Source organism: Sceloporus occidentalis, unplaced genomic scaffold, assembly GCF_023333645.1.
Source record: "Sceloporus occidentalis isolate IW3139 unplaced genomic scaffold, rSceOcc1.0.p SCAF_3, whole genome shotgun sequence".
NCBI lineage: Eukaryota > Metazoa > Chordata > Lepidosauria > Squamata > Phrynosomatidae > Sceloporus > Sceloporus occidentalis.
The window spans coordinates 194,553,406-194,573,855 of record NW_028316983.1 but is presented as its reverse complement, the minus strand read 5'-3'; the positions used below and the strand labels follow the sequence as shown (position 1 = coordinate 194,573,855).

General features: G+C 38.4%; 1 protein-coding gene across 2 annotated transcripts in view; it reads left to right on the top strand.

The window, feature by feature from the left end:
* CCDC178 (coiled-coil domain containing 178) overlaps nucleotides 1-20,450 on the top strand; it is a 202,147-nt gene that overhangs the window by 138,303 nt on the left and 43,394 nt on the right. Inside the window, exons 19-20 of one of the 2 annotated variants that reach the window (XM_089518855.1) lie at nucleotides 11,645-11,794; nucleotides 12,315-12,372. In XM_089518855.1, coding sequence (XP_089374981.1) covers nucleotides 11,645-11,794; nucleotides 12,315-12,353 — 189 coding nt within the window. In that variant the 3' untranslated portion in view covers nucleotides 12,354-12,372. Of the gene's footprint in view, nucleotides 1-11,644; nucleotides 11,795-12,314; nucleotides 12,373-20,450 lie in introns of those variants that run through there. The other variant, XM_089518854.1, reaches the window with a different exon arrangement.

Below are 20,450 nucleotides of genomic sequence, written 5' to 3'. Positions count from 1 at the left end.
ACAGTCAATATGGATTTCAGAAACAATAAATTTAAAAATTTAAAAGTCCTGTATTATTTCACAACAAACTTTGAATGACAACCTTTTTTGCACCTGATAAATGGGTTCCATAATGTATCTTAATCAGTTAGTTATGATATGAGAACTTTAGTGTCAACCTGTCAGTCTCCCCAGGCAGCTTGGTAATGATAAATGTAATTTTTCAAAGGAATCCCCATCTGTTGACATTGTTTTGGTACATTCTAACACTTCAATGCATCTACTTAGCTAGCTGGAAATTATTCTAGTGAAGACTTTCAAACAATAGCCCAAAACTATAAACCTCTTTTATTTTTACTCAGTTGAACTCAATGGGAATTCAATTGAACTCAGTAAATATTACTACCAAGTTAGTATGTTTTGGTTAATTATCATATATTAATTAATTAATTAACTACCATATAATATCATATGACTTCTTAAATGTATGCTGCCCAGTTTAGCTGTCTGGAACATTACAAAGTGATAGCAGTAATTCTTTAACTCATCCAAAGGTTGCTACTGACAGAAGAACCAAACTTTAGATCAAATCCTTCACCTGTGGCTTGCATATATTTTCAGGAAGTTGTGAGGATAAGATTTCCACTTCACTAAGCTCATTAGAGTTTCTCAAGGGATGACCAATATATAAATGTGATTTTAAGACAATCAAGTGTCAATACATTTAACAAATTCATTATTTTCAAATACTTAGCAGTTTCCATAAAACATTTACATTAACACCCAGAGAGAAACATGTTTTCAAAGCATTCACACATGGAGCCAGGCATGTCTTTGCCAGAAGAGAATGCCATATAGTAGGGGCCACCATTGAAAAGTTCTTCTTTCCATTGCCTGCCAAGCTTCCCTATCATAGAGACCGTACAGGCAGGCAAAAATAAAGCTGCTTCAGGTCACTTTGGAGGTATGCAGTTTAAATGATGCATGCGTCCTAAGAAGCCAGAAGTCACTCCAAAGCCACACTCCAGTCCTAAGGACTGGAGTGCAGCTTTGGCGCGGCTTCTGGCCTCTTAAGATGTGTGTATCATTTAAACAGCATACCTCCAAACTGACCCAAAGCAGCTTTATTTTAGCCTGTCTGTATGGGCCCTTAATTGTGAACCAGACAGAAGAAATAAGATGATTTTAAAAAATCAATAGGGTTATACAGGTGTAGTCTTTTAAATAACATGGACACAAACTATTTAGTGTTTTAAAGGTCAGTGCCAGGGCTGTAAATGCAATGGTAACTAGTGAATCTGATACAGAAATAGTATAATTTAAAATATGTAACTCAAGCAAGGAAATTAGTGGCTGTATTTTGTACCAGCGGGTGTTTTCAAATCATCTCCAAAGGCAGCCCCACACATTGTGCACATTACAGAAATCCAGTCTGGCTGTAGCTAGGATGAGTATAACTGAGGCTACTTAACAGTTTTGTAAGATGGGGCATATCAATTGTTTTCAGGATGCAGTTTTATAGAGTGGCATATGAAATGAATGCGCCATTTTTAAAGCTAAAGCTTTTTTATGGCAGTTCCTTCAGTCCCAGGAGCCAAAATGATGTGATCTTTGGAACTGTCACTGAGAAGCTGTAGATGTACTAATGGGGGTTTGATTTACACTGAATGATCCCTTATGCCACTCTAGCAAACATTTTTGTAATATGTGAATTGACCCACATTTGATGAAAAAGTGACTAGCATCCGTTATCTGATTTTTCTTTATCTTAAGCACTATGGGCAAGAAAACTGTATGATGTTTGGAGCCGGTTCACACTGATTCCAGTTCATATCTTCATCAGGCATAGTTTTGATCAAAGATGTGTACCTTTCATTTCCAAAATACTATGAAGCAATATGAATGTTTCTACATAAATTATAAGAGGAGCTGGTTATTTTGTTGTGGAAATATAAAAATTAATTTCAGATGGCAGACGTGACATCCTGAATTCAGTGTTACCTTATATGATGGGCAATGAAGAGATTATTATGAGAACTGACATGTCTTAATAACATCACAGACCATGTTGTCTCCCTGAATGCATGGCATATAATTGAAGATCCCACCAGAGAGAGTGCTTCTAGACTTTATTATCCAATTATTCTGTGTCCTGGGAGGCTAAACATTATATTATCTTCCATTTGTTACCTCCTCCATGTTTTTGTACTACTAAACAAAAATTACCTGTTGAGGAAAAGGTACACTACAGCATGGTCTCCTTTGACTAGTAGCACTAAGAGCTGGGCATCTGATATCTCTCTATTATAAGACTTGTACTGCTTTTGTTGATCAAAGCTAGGAACAGGTCCATGGAAATGATGTTAAAGGTCTTGGAATGATGGAATCACTTCTTCATGTGAACTTGATCTGAATTAATAATCCTATGAGAAGTAGCGTGGTGTAGTAGTTTGGCTGTTGGACTAGAAATCTAGAGACTAGGGTTCAGATCCCTGATCAGCCATGGGAACGCGTTGGGTGATCTTGGGCAAATCATACACTCTCAATCTCAGAGGAAGGGAAGGCAAAAATCCCTCTGAAAAATTTTGCCAAGAAAACCTCATGATAGGTTCATCTTAGGGTTACTATAAATCTGAAATGACTTAAAGGCACACAACAACAAAAACAACAACAGCAGCTAGTTAAGGAACCAGATACTTGGAGGGAAAGTAATTTTATTTTCTGGAAACATACTACAACACAAGTTGTTAGGTTCAAGCTATGTTCTATTATTTCTGTGTGACTGTTCTTGATCAGAGCCAGAATTTTTGAAAATAAATGCTTAGTTAATTTAATTGCATGGTTGTTAGCACAATCTGATTTTGGAAACAGAGCATTTCATAACAAGAGACCTCCTTCCAAGACCACACTTCATGACTGTCCACAATTTCTTCATGAAGCTTCATAAATGGAAGGGAAGGAGGCCTCCAAGAATGCAAGATTTAATCAGCTGGGAAGTTTCAATATTAATACCAGAATATTGAAATGACTGCTGAACTAGACAAGGAGCTAGTCTGTCATATGGCTGTTAGCTTCTACAGTATGTACAACAGTCAGTCTAATCTGAAGGCACAAGATCAAAATAGTTTAAAGCATATTAGTTAATCATTAGTCCCCCCCCCCCAGAGTATGCGTATGGTAAAATCTTGGATGTATAGTGTTGCTTGCCAATTGTGAATGTAAGACTAAGGAATGAAAAAAAGATATGATTTTGCATGCTCAGTATGGAAATGCTACCGCATACCAGTGGTATACATGAAAGTTTCTTCTTCAACCTGATTTATACTAAGTATATTTGATACCCCACCATGAAATAAAGAGACCAGACACGTAAACTGGATGAATAAAGGACCGTTTATTTGACCTATTAACTGTTTAAGCTAAGCACTTGAACTTAAACTTTAAACGTCAAACTGTGAGAGAATGATTAAAGTGAAAAGCCTGGAGTGGGACCAGCTGAAGCCAGGTGTCAATCCTAGACCTCCTCTTCAGCCTACCCTTTGGTCACAAACACCGAACCCTGAGGTAAATCTGATGATTCGAATTGCGTCCTCAGCCAATCCTGGGAAGGTAAACATAAGGCACTCTCCCCCAAATTTCCTTGAATTTGTAAGGCTGAACAAAAACCCCATGTCTACCTCAAAGGCAGGTTCTCTTAGTACTCCACGTCCCTTGACGTATGCAAGCTGATCAATAGCCTAACCTTCCACCACAAAGGGGTGCTAGTGGTGCATACCAAACAATTTTTGAACCCCATATGGGCCAGTGAAACCTATTTATCAGCCATCCTTAGTGAATTTCCAGTCCCTTTATACAGTATGGGGTAGGCAAAAAAAACCCAGGGAAAGTGTGTGGGGGGGAATTCCTACCCAGGCCCGAAGCGACCAACAAAGTTCATACTGCATTTAGGGTGGGTTGTGTAGTCGAAAAGAGGCAGGATGGGGGGGGGGCATATCATATACTGACTCCGCCCCCCATCATGTGCCTCAGCTTGGTCTGTTAGACCATGCTTCCATTTGAAAATACTGGTCTCATCATGGAGGGTATCAAAGCCCCACCCTCCCTCAATGGCTCTGCCAATCGTCCTGGTGTGAATTATGCACGTTTAAATAAGAAGTGCATTACTACAATTTTCCCCCTTAAGCAAAGTTACCGAAAAATGAGCACATTCAGTGTCTTTCATTGTAACAGGACATCCATGGTTTTAATATTTCATGGCATGCAGGCCACTTCCTTTATTTGTTGGTTAGTTCTGGACAATTGGATATTAGCCACTCAATTTTGTCCTCTCAGCAATTTGCAACAGTTACAGTTATAAAACACTATAAATTTAAATATCAAATAAAATAAAGACCCCAGCACAGTGCAAACTGAATAAATAAAATAAAACCAACAGCAATATAGCAATATCCATGATCTTAAAAGATCTTAAAATAGTTTTAAACTGAACTTAAGGTGTTATGAAAATGACTGGGCTTTTTTAAGATACAAAGGAGATGTGTGAGCATGTCTTGAATTCTTAACTGGAAGGCCACTGGGTGTCAGCCATGTCCATTGCTACTGATTTAGTTCAATCAAGCTAAATGGCTTGTTGGAGAAATAAAGCACATAGTTCTGATGAATCAGAACTTCTGTCAGCAGTGTACAAAAATGCTCATAAACATTATGGGAATCTATGAAGATAGTGTTTAGGCATGTTCTATTTTTTTTAAAAAAACTTCTTTTTTTACTGCTTTGGGAAATAAAAAATGCAAAGATGGTTGTCCTTAGGCCTCGCCATGCTTGGAAGCTGTATGTACAAATGATCCTCCCACTGGGATGAGATTTTTTTTCCTTGTTGAAAAATAAGTTAATTGTCACATTCATTAAAGTTAGAAAATAATTTCTTAGAAAGTATATTTATGAACATATAGAGAATAGCTATTCTGATATTAGATTATAAAATGTATTAATCACAGCTATAATTACAATTCTGTTTACTCAAATAATTTTTATTCTTGATCACTTTGGCTTCAGTTCAAAGAGCAGTTCCACATTTTGGAGTTTGTTTTCATTACACTAGCTGTTTGCTCCAAAACTTTGAAAAAAACAAAACAACAAAACAGACACAACTAGAAAATCTTCCACCTGAAGAAGCATGTGTTCACATGGCTGGAATCACTTTGCAGTGATATCTCATATATCCATCTAAAACTGAGCAAGTGGTTATACTCACTACTCCCATTTGCAGTTCCCTCCTTCCAAGCAGGCATAGAAGAAGTATGCATGATACTTAACATCCATGATCTCAGCACCTGACATTTTTCTTTCCTTCCAAGCAGTTGTATGTGGCTCAGATTTTAATTGGAATTTTTACAGTCTAGATCCTATGCTCCTAAAACTGCTGTGCATCATGTATGTGTTTGCTCATGTGTGTATAGATATATTATAATAGATTATTATTTATATCTACAGATGTTAAAAAATATATGGCGTCTATACCCCCATTCCAGAACTGATCTTAATGGGGGATCACTCTGTCTGTATTGAAGTTTCATTTTTAAAAAATGGTGATTGGGAGATCTAGTGACCCATCTCCTGTATCACATTTGTTTTTGTCTATAGTTATTGATGAATTGTTTTAAAGCAAACCACATAACTGACTGCCAAAAAGTTTCAAAATTATCTGCAGACAGATCTAAAGTTTGGGAAATGGTGACTATCAAACACACAAAGAAAACACCAAACAATTCCTTTATTTGGTGTTCTGTGTAGTGGCTTCAAATCTATCCTCTGACAAATAGCAAAACTCCCTTCAATCACTTGTTTTCTTAACTGTATTTTGACCTGCACTTCGTTGGTTACTTTAAAAAGTAACAATAATTGTAGTTGCAGATACAAGCCACCTCCATGTTCTGTTGCAACTATAGCCACAGTTTGTAAAAATAACTCTAATTATCCAAAAGTAACTTATAAAATAAAAAGTATCCTTTTTATTTGAAAAAGAATGATGGGAGCGTTGCAAATCACTGACCTCATCTAAGCATTGAGATCACCTGGAGAGTCTGTGTAATTATAAGTATCCTGTAACTATAAAATTAAGTAAAATGCAGTTATCAAAAATTGTGAAGTTATCCCTTGTTATAATAAAAATAATAATAAAATGTATTTGTACCCCGCCCCTCTGAGAACAATCGGGGCGTTATGCTACAATGCAAAGAATCATAAAGTTGGACGGGACCATGAGGCCCATTTAGGCAGTCTATTCCACAGTTCAGCAACTCTTACTAGCAGGAAGTTCCTCATGAAGTTTAGGTGAAATCATTTTTGTCATAATTTGAACCCATTATCAGGGGAAGGCAATAGCAAACCTCCTCTAAACAAATCTTTCCAAGAAAACCCCATGAAGGGTTTGCCTTAGGGTCACCATAAGTTGGAAATGACTTGAAGACACACAACAACAACAAAAGTCATGCCCTAGTCTCTGGAGCAGCAGAAAACAAGCTTGCTCCATCTTCTACATGTGTGGGTATGTGCCTTCTGAGTACTCAGAAGTGGTTTTCCATCCTCTGAAAGGTAGCTTACTGTTCCTTGTATTACTTGGCAGTTACTCATCCCAATAACTAATTAGGCCTGACTCTGGGCAGTAGATCCCATCTTATCTCAAAAACTAAGCATGGTCAGACCTTGTTTTGTACTTGGATGGGATAGTGCCGCCAGGGAATATCAGGTGCTGCATGCAGTATTCACAAGAAGGCAAGGCAAACCATCTCTCAATATTCTGAAATTCATAGCATTGCCATAAATCAACAAGCAACTTGAAGGCACATGCTTTACTTTTATAGTGTATATAGCCTGAGATCACAAGATCTCATCAGATCCCATCTGATCATATCACTATTTATTCTTATTTTCTCCGAGCTAAACACACCCAACCCCCTTAGCCATTCCTCATAAGGCTTGGTTTCTGGGACTTTAACAAAAATTAAAGTAGTTAATGTTGTATTTATTATAAAAGGACTTTGTTACAAGCTACATTTTTTCTTTTTTCTTTTTTTAAAATAATAGATTTTATTGAATTAAAAAACAGTTTACATATCTTACAAACCGTAAATTACACATAATACACACATACAGTACAGGGACAAGAGTATTGTTTGTTATGTACAAGCTACATTTTGTCTAACTAGTTACTTGTAATCTCTGATTTTGGCATATACTGGTTTTTTCTTCAAACTACATGGTGAGACAGAATGGGGGAAGTGTTTCTGAATTAGGGCACATCTTTCCACTTTCTTGAAACACAGTGTCCCCACATCTACTGATGTGCCTGATGCACTCTACAACTGGGAGAAATTTAAATCTACACTGGAAAAGAACAAGGGCCTCTGACATAATAGTGCACCTCACAAGGTGCTCAAGTACCTTTGATAAAACAAGAGATCCTCAAGAGGCACATCCATGTAGAAAGGATTTTCAGTGAAAAACTACCAATTAAAACTATTAATTAAAACTAACCATTTAAAGCCGATAATGGTTTAGAAATATACAGGCTCTTACACAGGTGTGTTCTAACCACTGTTTAGGCATCTTTAACTTGTCTCAGCTATCATGTCTCTTCGTATTTGATCATCCAGGCCTTCTGTAATCACACATCATTCAGTTCTCTGCTGCTTTTTCCTAACTCTAAACCAGACCTGCAGAACTTAACAATAGGTAGGGGCAAAATTAAAATAAGTAAAACTTCATTGGGCTGCATATATATTGCAATTAATAAAAATTAATTTATTAGTATTAATTCATATTATTAATAGTAATTCTGTTCTTCTCCTCTCCTTAGGTGAAATCTGAGTGGAGGAGGAGCCTTGCAGGGCAAGTGTTCACCCCTCTTCTTCCTCCACTGCCCAGATTTCTCCTTGGAGGAAAGCCCAGTGGTGGCGGAGCCTTCAGGAGTGAGCATTTGCCCCTCTTCCTTCCCTGCCACCTGGGTGTCTCTTTGGGGGAAAGCCCAATGGTGGAGGAGGCTTCAGGGGTGAGCGTTCAGCCTGCCTCCTCCTCCAGCTGGTCCTCATCTTGGAAGAAGGCTGAGCAGTGGAGCAGCCTTGAAGGTGTTCCGCATCCTCACAGGCCACCCAAAATCCATTGGGGGGCAACATACAGCCCCTGGGCCATATGTTGTGTAGGCCTGCCCTAAACAAAATGAGAAGTTTAGTGGCACAGGGTTGTTTTTTTTAAAAAAACTCTGATTCATTTTTAAGACATAACTTATTAGTTTTAAATTCCAACCCAAAGACTACTTTTTATCCTTATGGGTTTCATTGTGCCCTAGGCCTTCTCCCAAGGTAGTCCTTTCTCTCCTGTTTGCTAATTTATCTTGCACAGAACAATGTTAAGACTGCAGACATACCTCACTTAACAAAGCCTTTGACAAGAACCTTTTCTACAAAATCTTTTTTATGGGAGTCTAGCCCCACCTCTACATTTCTTGTCTTCTTCTAGCTGGAGATTTGTTTGTTTGCAGCTTTAGCATTGGAAGAGTGATGAAGGAGGGCTGGTGAAAGACTTTTATTTTTGGGCTGCAGCAGTGCACCTGTAGTAAAAATGCAATGAAGTCTGAGGTGGGAAAGAATGGGATTCTGCTTCAGGTGATCCTACCAAAACTGTGTGTGCCTATAAACAACAGGCAAGGTAAATGGCAGTTGCATGCAGAATCCCACACCTCAGTCGGTGTGAAGAGCAAAACAGAAAGAAAGAAAGAAAGAAAGAAAGAAAGAAAGAAAGAAAATTAATCTGTTTCTCCAGTTACCCTTCCATGTTGATAAAGCATAGATGTATAAGTTTCACCACCAAAATGGACATCATAAGAAAAATGAACAATGTAGGAAAAAAAAAAAAAAAAAAAAACATCCCAGGATGCATTTTGGAAGAAGCTTTCAAGTGGTCTCCAGAAGATTCTAACTGTTTTTGTTTACTTCTGCATGATTTACCTGATCTGGTTGTATTATTTCACATATACACATTGTTAGTTTTGAACTAAAGGTTTGCTGAAACAAGTTCAACTGCTTTACTTTTCTGTGGTGTAGCCCTGTTTTTTCCATGCTATTTCTACCTCTGTACTAAAGTTTCTGCTAAAGACATAAAACACAGAAACACATCTACTTCCTTAATTGCGGTAAACTTGTATCCTGTCTGATGGCACTTGCGGTCTCTTCCAACTATGATTCAACTCAATGGTTAAGTCCCACTACATTCATTGGAATATATTCCCTAGCATTACTGCATATGTGCAGGGGAGAGGAGTAGATTTTCCTGGTGCGTATTTTCTCCACATATATTAAAGAAAAGCAATGAGTAGTGACAACTTTTAAATCAGCCTTTTCAAGTTTTTTAGTTCTGTGTGTCAGTCTCCATTTCATTTATGAATCTTGAGTACATTGTTGGTGAAATCTTCATCTGCTTTTCCCATTTGGAATTAAAATGTTGACCTTTCTTCTTTACACATAGTTACCATTTGCACAGTATTATCCTTGAACAGACAACCACCTTTACCTGTTATATTTTTGTATTCTTCTAATTTTATCTATAAGAATTATGGAATTAGACAAGATGATTAAAACCCTTAATCAGATCCCTTGTCTTTATATTTTGTTTTCATATTGCAGGGATTTGAAATGGTGCTGCAATACTAAACAGAAGGATTCTCTCTCTCTCCCACCCCTAGTGAAAATTGTTATCTCATGAGCTGTTGTTGATAGCAAATGCAGATAATATAATTTTCCCACAATGCTACAAATATCAGCACTACAAATAAAAAAAATTATCCTCAGGAAAAGGATTTTTTTTTCTCCAGCACTTCCGTTTGTGCTGCAATCCTCTGGCATGGTTACAATTCATGTTAAAGAGCTTAGGAATCTGGATTTTTCTCTAGTCATACTCTAAAATTTGGTTCTCTTTCAGAGAGATAATATGCACCTGAACTATACTCCTTATAGTTTATAGGTGTGACAGCACCACAGATACACAGCTAGATACCAAGGAAAGAGGATTTAATTCAACTTTCCTTCTGACGTGCCAGTTTTCTATTATGAGTCTTTTTCATGAGGAAACATTCTCTTCCTGCTGCCTTTATCTCATCCCAGTATGTAAGGATCAAGAGCTGACCCCAAACATTTTGCTTTTTGAGGCAAAAGGAAACTGCTTTTGCATTCCTCATTGCATATATAGGTGCTGATTGGACTGGCAACTGAATATTAATCCAGCATTGGTGATGGGATAGTTTCATCCACCCGACTTAGTTAAAAGGTACAAACAGGCTATGCAACATGCATAGATTTCTTGTTCCATGATGCTCTCTGCTCATGAGCATTTGCTGCTCAACCTGGCCACTTGATGGTAGGGCATATTCATTTCAAACCCAATAATCCATAGTCAGACATAATTCCAACATGTTCCTGGTTCACATTACAAAAACTCCCCAATATTTCACAGTTGAAAACTGGGATGTGTGTGGCCAAGCAACATCGGAGTTTAGTCATAAAGACAAAAGTTATTAATAAGAAAGAACAGATAACCTAGCTGAGAGTGCAGCTTGAACCTACTGGGACGAGAAAGATTCTGACTCCCGTTCTACTCTTCTCCCCCCTCAATAAGTTAATTGTGTGCAAACTACTTTTCCTTTAAACTCAGTTTGCAACAACTGTAATAAACTGAGGATGAAAGGGACAAAGTCAGTCGAGGAGGGAGAAACTGGAACATTTTAAAAGCAGAGGATTAATTGGGACTGTCCCTGCTAAATCAGGACAGTTGGAGGGTATGGAAACAAAGGACATTGAACTTTATGAGAGTGACTCATCTTCCATCCCAATAGTGATAGGAACGATATAAAGGAGCTTGATAACAGAAAAGCTTACTCCCTCAGTCTGTTTCCAAGTCAGAAAATGAATGAAAAAGATATATTACAGCACTGCACCATATCTGAGTAGTATTTCTGTTCTGGCCTGCAACTACTTGGTCATACAAACAAGCCTTTCTATATATATATTAAATGAGATTAGTTTCAGAACCCCATAGTATATCATCATCTTTTGGGAATGTAGCCAACATGTTATAGTGGAGTGGGTATGTGTATTTTCCTTAAGAGTCACTCATATGTGGGCTTCTTGCCATACGTTGACCAAAATATACATCGCTGCAGCTCATTTCACATTCTTGCATGTACAGTTTATCACACTGTTGTAATTTTTTACATGACACTAGAGCCCCTGTTGCAAATGTGTGACATGAAACACAGTCATAAAGATCAGTGAGGACCAGAGTATTGTGAGGTGCATCTAGAGCAGCTGCCTATGCTGATTGTCCTTGCTGAATCAGAACATTTTTGTCCTGCTCAGACAGCTACTTCATAGCAATTCTATAAAAGGAATACATAGTGATACATAAAACTGCTCCCCCCATAACTTTTTATACCTACCTGTAACTGCTATTTTCTTGCACATTATGCATATGAAGCTTTATGCATTAAGTACAGTACAACACAAAGCACACCTAAGAGGCATCATGCAAGAATGAATACCACTGGGAAGTTTTGAAATGAAATTCTAGCTTTTAGCAATAGTTTGTTGTGGTAACTACAGATCTTTCTCTCTAGAATACTCTGAAAGACACAATGGATGAAAATCTACGCTTAGCACAGGAATATCAAATGCTCCAGCTGTGCTTTCTAAATAACAAGAATGAATTTACGGACTTTTATGATCATAAAGTCAGGGCTGAAGCAGCATTAAGAGATCAACAGCAGGTATGGCCATAATGTGCTCCATTTCTTACAGGCTTGTTTTCTATTTGCTAATCATACATAATTAATAACATTAGAAATCATTTATAATGTTGAAATGCATGCAACAGCTTATATGATGATTTTCTTGTATTTCTTCTTCTGTGTCTGAGTATTTTTCTGTGGAATGGCTAAAGAGTACCCAAAAATATTAGTCATTCCTTTTTGGTATTCAAGTTGTAATTTTAAATTATGTAATGCTATCTAGTTTCCTGTATTTACTTCTATTTTTTAAAATAGAGAACATGTTATTTTAATGCTTTTTATGGAAGTAGTGATCTATTAATGCAAGACAAAAGCTTTGACTTAGTATTAGCCATACCAAAAAAAAGTTCAGTTATTCTATATGCATGCATATCTTTACATGGATAGGAAATAATACACTCAGGTGCGTATGTTCTCCAGTGAGATCCAATAGCCATGGGTAGATGTGAGTCATGCCAAATAATCTGCTGTAGTGAGTCACTCTTTTCTTGTGTCATAGAATGGTTGGATTGAAGATGCAGTTGCAGCAGAAAAGTGATGGGAAAGGTGAAAGAATTTCTGATGGTGATGAACATTTCCTTTTCTCATCTGTAGTAAGTTTGGCACCTGGACTTTAGGGTCCTTGTTAACAGCACAGCCAAACATTAACAGCTCTCCAGTGGCATGAAAGAGTTCATGTGCATTAGTGACTTTGATACTTTTTGCATTCACTTTGCAGTTTGAGACTGGGAAGAGATATAAAAGTTGAGGGTAAAGTGGGGGAGTGCATTTTTCTGTGTTGCAAACTTACTTGTACAATAATATCCAAAATTCACAAAACATCTATATCTTTGTTGATGGTGTTGGTGTTGGTAGTGTGTATCTCCAACCCATTTCTGACTTATGGTGACCCTATCACTGGGTTTTGTTTTGGTTTTTTTGCAAGTTTCTCCAGAGAGGATTTGCCATTGCTGTCATCCGAGACTGAGAATGTGTGATTTGCCCAAAGTCACCTTTTTTAGGCCAGCCAAACTTCACAAAATACAAATTGCAAATTTTCTAAGCTCTACTGGCTTCTTCATCAGGCAAAAGTCTTAAAAATTAAATAGGAGGGGGGGGAATGACATTGTTAGAGTCAGAGAGCTACATTCTGTAAAGATGCTGTTATTGTTGTTCACAGTTAAGATGGTATGGGGGGAAATTCATGTAGGGAGGCCACTCCTCTTTATGGCCATGTTAGTTCTGGGAGACATTGGCCCGATTTAAACGGGCCTTTGTGCCATCCCCGTCACATGCTAGGGGTTGGCCAAAGATGCAGCGTCCATACTGGCCTCACCCCAGCACGTGACGGGGGCGTCAAAATGGTGGCGCCCTGTACACACAGGCGCTGCTATTTTGACGTAATGGCCATGTTGCATCCAAATGGCACGGTGCGGCCATTACATCTTGGCGCCACTGAAGGGTGTTTGTGGCACCCTTTCAGCGGCACCGAAAGAAGCTCCGTTTCAGAGCTCCTTCCACCATGCGTACCGCTGGCGCAGCCTTTAAATGGCCATGCCAGTGATACAGAGAGAAAGGGGCTGAGTGGCCCCTTTCTCCCTTTTCCCGCCACTGTCAGGGTGTCCTTGGGGCTTCATCCCTTTCCAGGCCGTGGGGAAGTGGCGTTTTGCCTCGAGGCTTGCAAAAGTGGCAGATCGGGGCATCTGGGGCTGCCGCTGTGGCCGCTGAGGCCCCAATCTGTCGGGGAAAGGGGCGGGTGCAGGCCGCCCCAAAGGGGCGGTCTGTATCCCGCCATAGTATACTTCCAGGGAGTAAAATTTAAACTCTATTAGCAACAAACGAAAAAGATACTTCCTTTGATATGTGGTTGCCTCTGCCCTTCTCCTCTATGATTTTTAACACCTCTGCCTGATGAAGAAGCCAGAAGTGCTTCAAAAGCTTGCAACATGTATTTTGTGCATTTTGGTTGGCCTGAAAAGCTATCACTGTTTTATGGATTTTGGATGTTATTGTACTTTGCTGTACAGCCAACATGGCTACCCCTGGATATGTTTGCTTGCACAGTTCTCATTGCTGTTAAGGGGGCTATGGGTCATGCTTGCACACCTTCATTTTCTTCATTAGCATCTGCACTATATAACCTTTGGAAGTCCCTATTCAATTAGACTCACTTTGGACAGGTGCTTCCCAACCCAAGGGCTCCTCATATGTCCATCAATAGGGATTTGATTTTATTGCTGATAGAAGGGTTTGTTTGGGGGCCCTCTTCTACCATTTGCTGTAAGAGGTTGGTGAACCCTATCAGCAGGAGAGCTGGAATGCTTCTCTGCTGTGTAACATCTGTTGCATCAGTTACACCAATAAAACTCCTGTGACAGCAGTAACATGTGTCAGTGTCCAGCTCTGAAAAAAGCTTTGGAGCTACACCTAGTTCCAGACCAAGACACTATTTTCATTTTTTCTCCACCACAAATACCAGCTCTTCTCTGCTGTTTGAGATTGAATGGTAGCCCAGTGTCAGAGATCCAGGTCTGTTGCCAAACATGTAGTTCAGTCCTCATCCTGGTGAAATACAGATTAGAGGGATCAATGTGGAGTGGTCAGTTGTGATGATTTGTCATTACCCTCATTTTGTTACCCTGAATATGTTGCATAAATCAGCCACAAGTAGATTAGCAAAACAAGCAATAATAAAACTTTCTTGACCACACATAGTACAACTTAATAAAAGAAATTCTAAAAATCAAATCGAGAATTTGAATTCATCTTGCATGTAGCTACATTCCCCTATTAATAGGTAAAATTATGACAAACAATACCTATATGGAATTCATTTTTCTGGAAGATTGCATTATAAGCTTGACTTCATGGCCATTATGGCAGTGATCCAGAAGGCACACAATCACACTCCATAAATGCAATGGAGCTTCTAACATTTCCTGGCAGCAACAGCATACAGGGAGTTTATTTAAAGATATAGCCATATTGGAAAAATCAGTATACAAAGTGATCTAGTAACATTTTTGGGGTGAAATGAAAGAAAGAAGCTGGTAGCATGAGCTTTAATAGACTTGAGCCTACTTCATCAGATGCATAGGGTGGAGTGGAGAGTCCAGAGACAGACATTTATAAGCTGGTTGTATGTGAGAATGTGAATTAGAATTCAAAATCTTGTGGGCAAGGTCAGTTTTAATGATGGTTGATTGTCATTGGGGGACAAAGTCAGGAGAAAGGACATTGTCTCAAGCCAAGGAGAGTAGGCGATGACAATGATGATGATGATGATGATTATTATTATTATTATTATTATTATTATTATTATTACCCTTTATTTATAGAGCACTGTAAATTTTCCTTATGGATCCAATACTCATTTATTTGATTGGAATGTAGTGTGGGAGCCAGAGAGGAGATGTGATGAATGGTCAAGGGTGCCCTCATGAGGATGGAGGTTAGATGGTGTTGATATGTGTGTATTAGAGGGTTGGAGGCTGTCTGTAGGTGACTAAAGAGTCCTTGATAGGGCAGCATTATTGTCCAGAATGGATTGTACAGTAGTTGTAGTTCATTGATGATACAACTGAGCAGTCTCAGTATGTCACCACTAGTGGGGCTCTGTCATTTTCAGCCTGTTCTGTGGTAGATTAGTCCTGGGTACAAATCTTGTCTTGTTTATTTGTTGTTGCTCTTTTTACTTTATAAGCTGGGTACTGAAGCTTGAAAAATGCTTTTGTAATTCCATGAGTTTGGCATCCTTGTCTTGTGAGTCTGAGAAAAAGTAATTGTATCAGAGGGCTTGGCTGTAGACTATGGATCTGGTAGTGTGTTCAGGGTGAAAAATGGAGGCATGTAAGTACATGTAGTGGTCAGTGTGTTTGCAGTATAGTGTGGTGCTTAGATGTCTGTTTTGTAGTAATACCATGGTGTCCAGAAAGAGAACTTATTTTGTTGAAAAATCTAGGCTGATACTGATGGCTAGGTGGAAGTTGTTGAAACTCTGGTGGAATGTCTTGAGTGAGTCTTCTCCTAGTTATGGAGATAGCATCAAGGTACCTCAGGTTTAGGAGTTAAGGAAACATTGTTTTAGGTTGGCAGTGAAGATGTAGGCATATTGTGGTGCCATGCCCATGCCCTTGGCAGTACTATTAACTTGAAGGTATATGTTATTACCAAAGGTGAAATAATTTGGTGGGAGAACAAAATGTCAGAACATGGTGGCTACATCTGCTAAGGTCCCATCTAGAATGATGTTATGGCTTGTAGTCCATCCTTATGTGGGATGTAGGTATACAGGGATTCAACATCCATAGTGGCTAAGATGGTATTCCCTGGGACATTGTGAGTGGACTGTATTTTCAGCAGGATGTCAGTGGTATTATTCACTTATCTGGGAGTGTTGATGGCATATGGTTTAAGAATATTATCTATATGTTTTAAGACACCAACTGTGAGTGTTCCAGAGCTAGAGACAATAGGTCATCCAGGGCTGCCCTGTTTAGATTATTTTAAAAGCAGCCTGTGACAGTGTGAGGAAATGGTGAGAGCAGGTGAAAGGTCAGAATCCCCACTGTATACACACATATCCTTACATGTTTTTGAAATAGCTTTCTAGGCCAAATACCATATAAAGATTTTGTCTGATCTGTTAAAATCGCTGCTCATAATGGGTACAAGTTGCCAATGGGTTGTCAGAACCTTTAATAAGATCAGATTGCATGTGGATATCACCACTGCATAACTGCAACAACAACAACAAAAATCAATGAAAATTGATCAGGAAAGAAACTAAAGATGTTACAGACCAGAGGTGTAAAAGCCATCTAAACAGGACTTTTCCTAAAATTATCTTTTCTGTGTGCAGATCTATAGAGCAATTCGAAGAACTGATATATATCTCTTTCACACTTTATATAATTTGTCATTCTGTATTACCTTCTCAATATATGGGTTGGAAGAAATATTGAGAATTATACTTCTAAAATTTTAAGAGAATTTTTACAATCCACATTGTAACTGTTGTTATTCACCATGGAGTACATAAAGTGAAAAGCACAGCTATGTAAGGATCTAAATTAGATAATTACAGTTAGCTGAAAATTGTTTATATAATCTATGTATCTATAGATATAAAATCAGCACATAAAGAATATTTGTACTAATTACAATAGAACAAGAAAAGAAGTTGGTTATATACTGTTCCTATTAAGAGGTGTATTTTTCTTTAGATTTTTGCTAATAAGTGACTTACAGCTGCAACAGAAAATCAATTTTGTGGGAGTATGGCTATAATGATTTTTGTAGTTCCTGCACTACACATATACATCACAGTGACATGAATGTTCAGCGAGAAAATCACTCTCATGTTCACATTTCCCCCAAAACACAGTTATCTTCGTTTGAAAAAAAAGAAGAGATGTTCAAAATTAGCTTGCAAATTTTTATTATAGGACTCAGTGTTTGAACTCAAGTGTTTAAGCTTTAGACCAGCACAAACTGTGCTATTGGGGCTGTATGTATTCCCTTAGATGTTTTCGGAGTCTCACTCCCTCCAAATCCCTCTGGAGTAACCTTTTTGCAGGCAGTTGCCTTCCATGGAAGTATCAGTGGAAATTTACATTTTAAATAGGTAGAGGGGCTCTTGCACTAATATAAAAATACCCGTTTTTCCCCAACAAGAAATAAGTTTCCTGCCACTTCTGGTTTTGTTTTGTTTTGTTTTGTTTGGGGCATTTTTGCTGTCTCTTTGTACCCCATAGGATCTCAGCAGCAAGCAGTAGGCTCCAAAACACACTACAGTTGCAATCAGATGGATACATTTTGCATAGACAGTATAATCATTCAGTTACACTAGGCAGTCTTCTGGTTCACTTTGGTTTGGTGAATTAGTCTTCCCTCCACATTGTTGGTGAAGCACTGATGGATTTGATTATTCATTAATTACTGTATTTGCCATTGCCTCTGTTGCTTCCCTATAAATAACCCCCCAAATATGTTATCTCTAAGAATTTCTAGGTCCTCCGACATGATTTTAACCTCTGGTTAACCTCTGGCAGTACCCCACCCACAGTGTCCTGTATTCACATTTTCCCATTTTCATGGGGATTATGTGCCCCCGAATCCTGCAAAAGTTGAGAGCCTACTGTAGTAGCAGAAGCATTCTCTTTGTCAGTTTTCCCTCCATGTTGTTGAGCATGGTTAGGTCACTGAGGAGGAAAGAATTCTTGGTCCTCTAGTTTCTTTTAGTGTGTCTTTTGACATATTGTTTCTGGATTTACTACCCTGTGCCCCTATTTCTATAACCAGTGCATGGCACATCATAAGATGGTCTCAAATATTTGGGGAATAAGCATGGGGATGGATGTTTGTCTCACTTTCTTATGCCTCTGCAGAGATGGAGGCACACGTAAGGATACATAAATCACTGAATATTTCAGTAGAGGTCACTTTAAGAAGAAAAGGTGGATGAAGGGATGTCACTTAGAAGATGTAAAGAGGAGAAAGGAAGCCAGAGGCTTTGTATACAGAGAAAGTTAGGGAGAAATGACCAGGCTGGAAACAAATAATACAGGGGAAAGGGCTACAAGACTAATCTTGATAGTAATGATTATATCCATTCTCATCACACCACCCACATTATATGAATTCTGAAATGATTTGTTTGCTGTCTCTGTTTCAGCTTTTTCAGAGTGTTGGACATACTGTTACAATAGAACATATGTAGGGTCAGTTCGTGCCGAATAGTTATTAGAAACCATGATAACAAAAGTCATTACACTGCAGTTCAGTTTTGATAGTAAAATTTCTGCAACATTATCACAAATCCTCATGCATTAGTGCAATGATCCTTACTATAGTTTCGTATTAGAATCAAAAGACTGCACTGGCATGCGTGATACAAGAAGTCTTGTAGGTTGAAAGAACCTCTTCAGCTTCTGCTTATAATACTTCCTTTTTTGTCTTCTATGCACTGAACAATCCTTATTCAAAACTCTCTTATTAAATCTTAGGCATTTTTCCTCTATCTTATTCTTTTAAATAAATGTATTTCTGTAAAAGTCCAGCCAAAAGTACTACAAAGCCCTCTGATAACACTAGGAATTGCTTGAGTCATCCACTATTCTCTTCCGATAAAGACAAGGCCCATGTTGGTTGATAAAAGAAGTAGAATGTATTTTTTTAAACTGCACTATACAATCTTGTCAGGGATGATGGGAGTTGTGGCTCTTCACCTCTGGCCTGGAACTCACCACCTGGTTGTGCACCACGCTGACCAGTTTTGGCCAGTTGTTATATCTTTGCAAGAGTTGCAGAGAACAGGCTGAAGACCCCGACAAACTCTCCAAGCCTTCTCACTCTTGCTTCCACAGAAGTCTTCACCCTTCTTCACCAGGGTCCTGCTGGTTCTTGTAGCTTCACCCAAGACACCAGACAACTCAGTAGTCTTATATAAAAGATCTACTTTATTCTACTATATACAGCTCCAAACTATCCAACACAACAATACTCCTCACTACTCCAATACTAACCAACTACTACCCACAAAACACATTGGGATTCATAGTCATTAATATAGTCAAAGCATGGTACCACCTACTGTTGTCTGTTTCCACCCAGTAGGCGTGTACATCATTCCCATTGGTTCTCTTTGTTCATCCTACAATTAATGATTTCATCATCTCAGCCTTGACCACTTTACAATTGTCAGGTGTGTCCAATTATTCACTTTGCATTTCTTGTCCTTGGCACTCAGTACTTGTTAATTGTATTACCATTCACACCTGTGTGGTTCTCCATTGGCTTCTGCTGAGTCACTCTGACTCTCACATACATGTTTTATTTCACTTACTGTATATCCCATGTGGCTTTTACCTTAACTTTAAAGGTAAATTTGTGCTGCTTATTTTATACACTTTGCTTAGGGAGAGATGCCAAAAATCTGGTATCTAACTCAACAGGAGCAGAATTCTTACAAGGAGAGGAGGTATGGCTCTCTGAACAAAATAATCCGAAACCATCTTTTTCTTTAGTCCAAACTTCATCTAGCAAGGCAAAATACTCTGTGTTCAACTTTCCCCCAGGCCTAATTTTCTTTTAAAAGCTGTTTGAATGGTGGCTTGGTTGAAAAAAAGTACCAGATGATTACTTTGTGTATTGACTTACCCATACTTCCTCCATAATATATTGATCCCAACACTGAAATCAACATACTGTTTGGGGACAGTATTTTTATTCATTTATTGTTTTTATTGTTTTAAACTGTTTAAATTGTTTTTAAAATATATGTAAGCTGCTCTGAGATCTTTTGGGTAGGGTATGAATCTTTTGAAAGATAGATAGATAGATAGATAGATAGATAGATAGATAGATAGATCCATTGGTTACCAAATTAGTCCCATGCCTAATCCAAGGTGCTGGTTCCTATCTTTAAGCCTCATGTGGTTTGGAAGGTGCCCATTATGTGAAAGACTGGCTGTTCATGGGTGACTCTGCTCATATGTTACAGTCAACAAGATAGATACCACTATGCTTCCATCCACTGTGAGTTGTACAGGACAGGCCTTCTCTTCATTAACACTCATTTATAGAATCCGCTGCCCTAGGCTATCAGTCTATTGCATTCAGACCACACAGATGGAAAAATCTGAATATACACGGG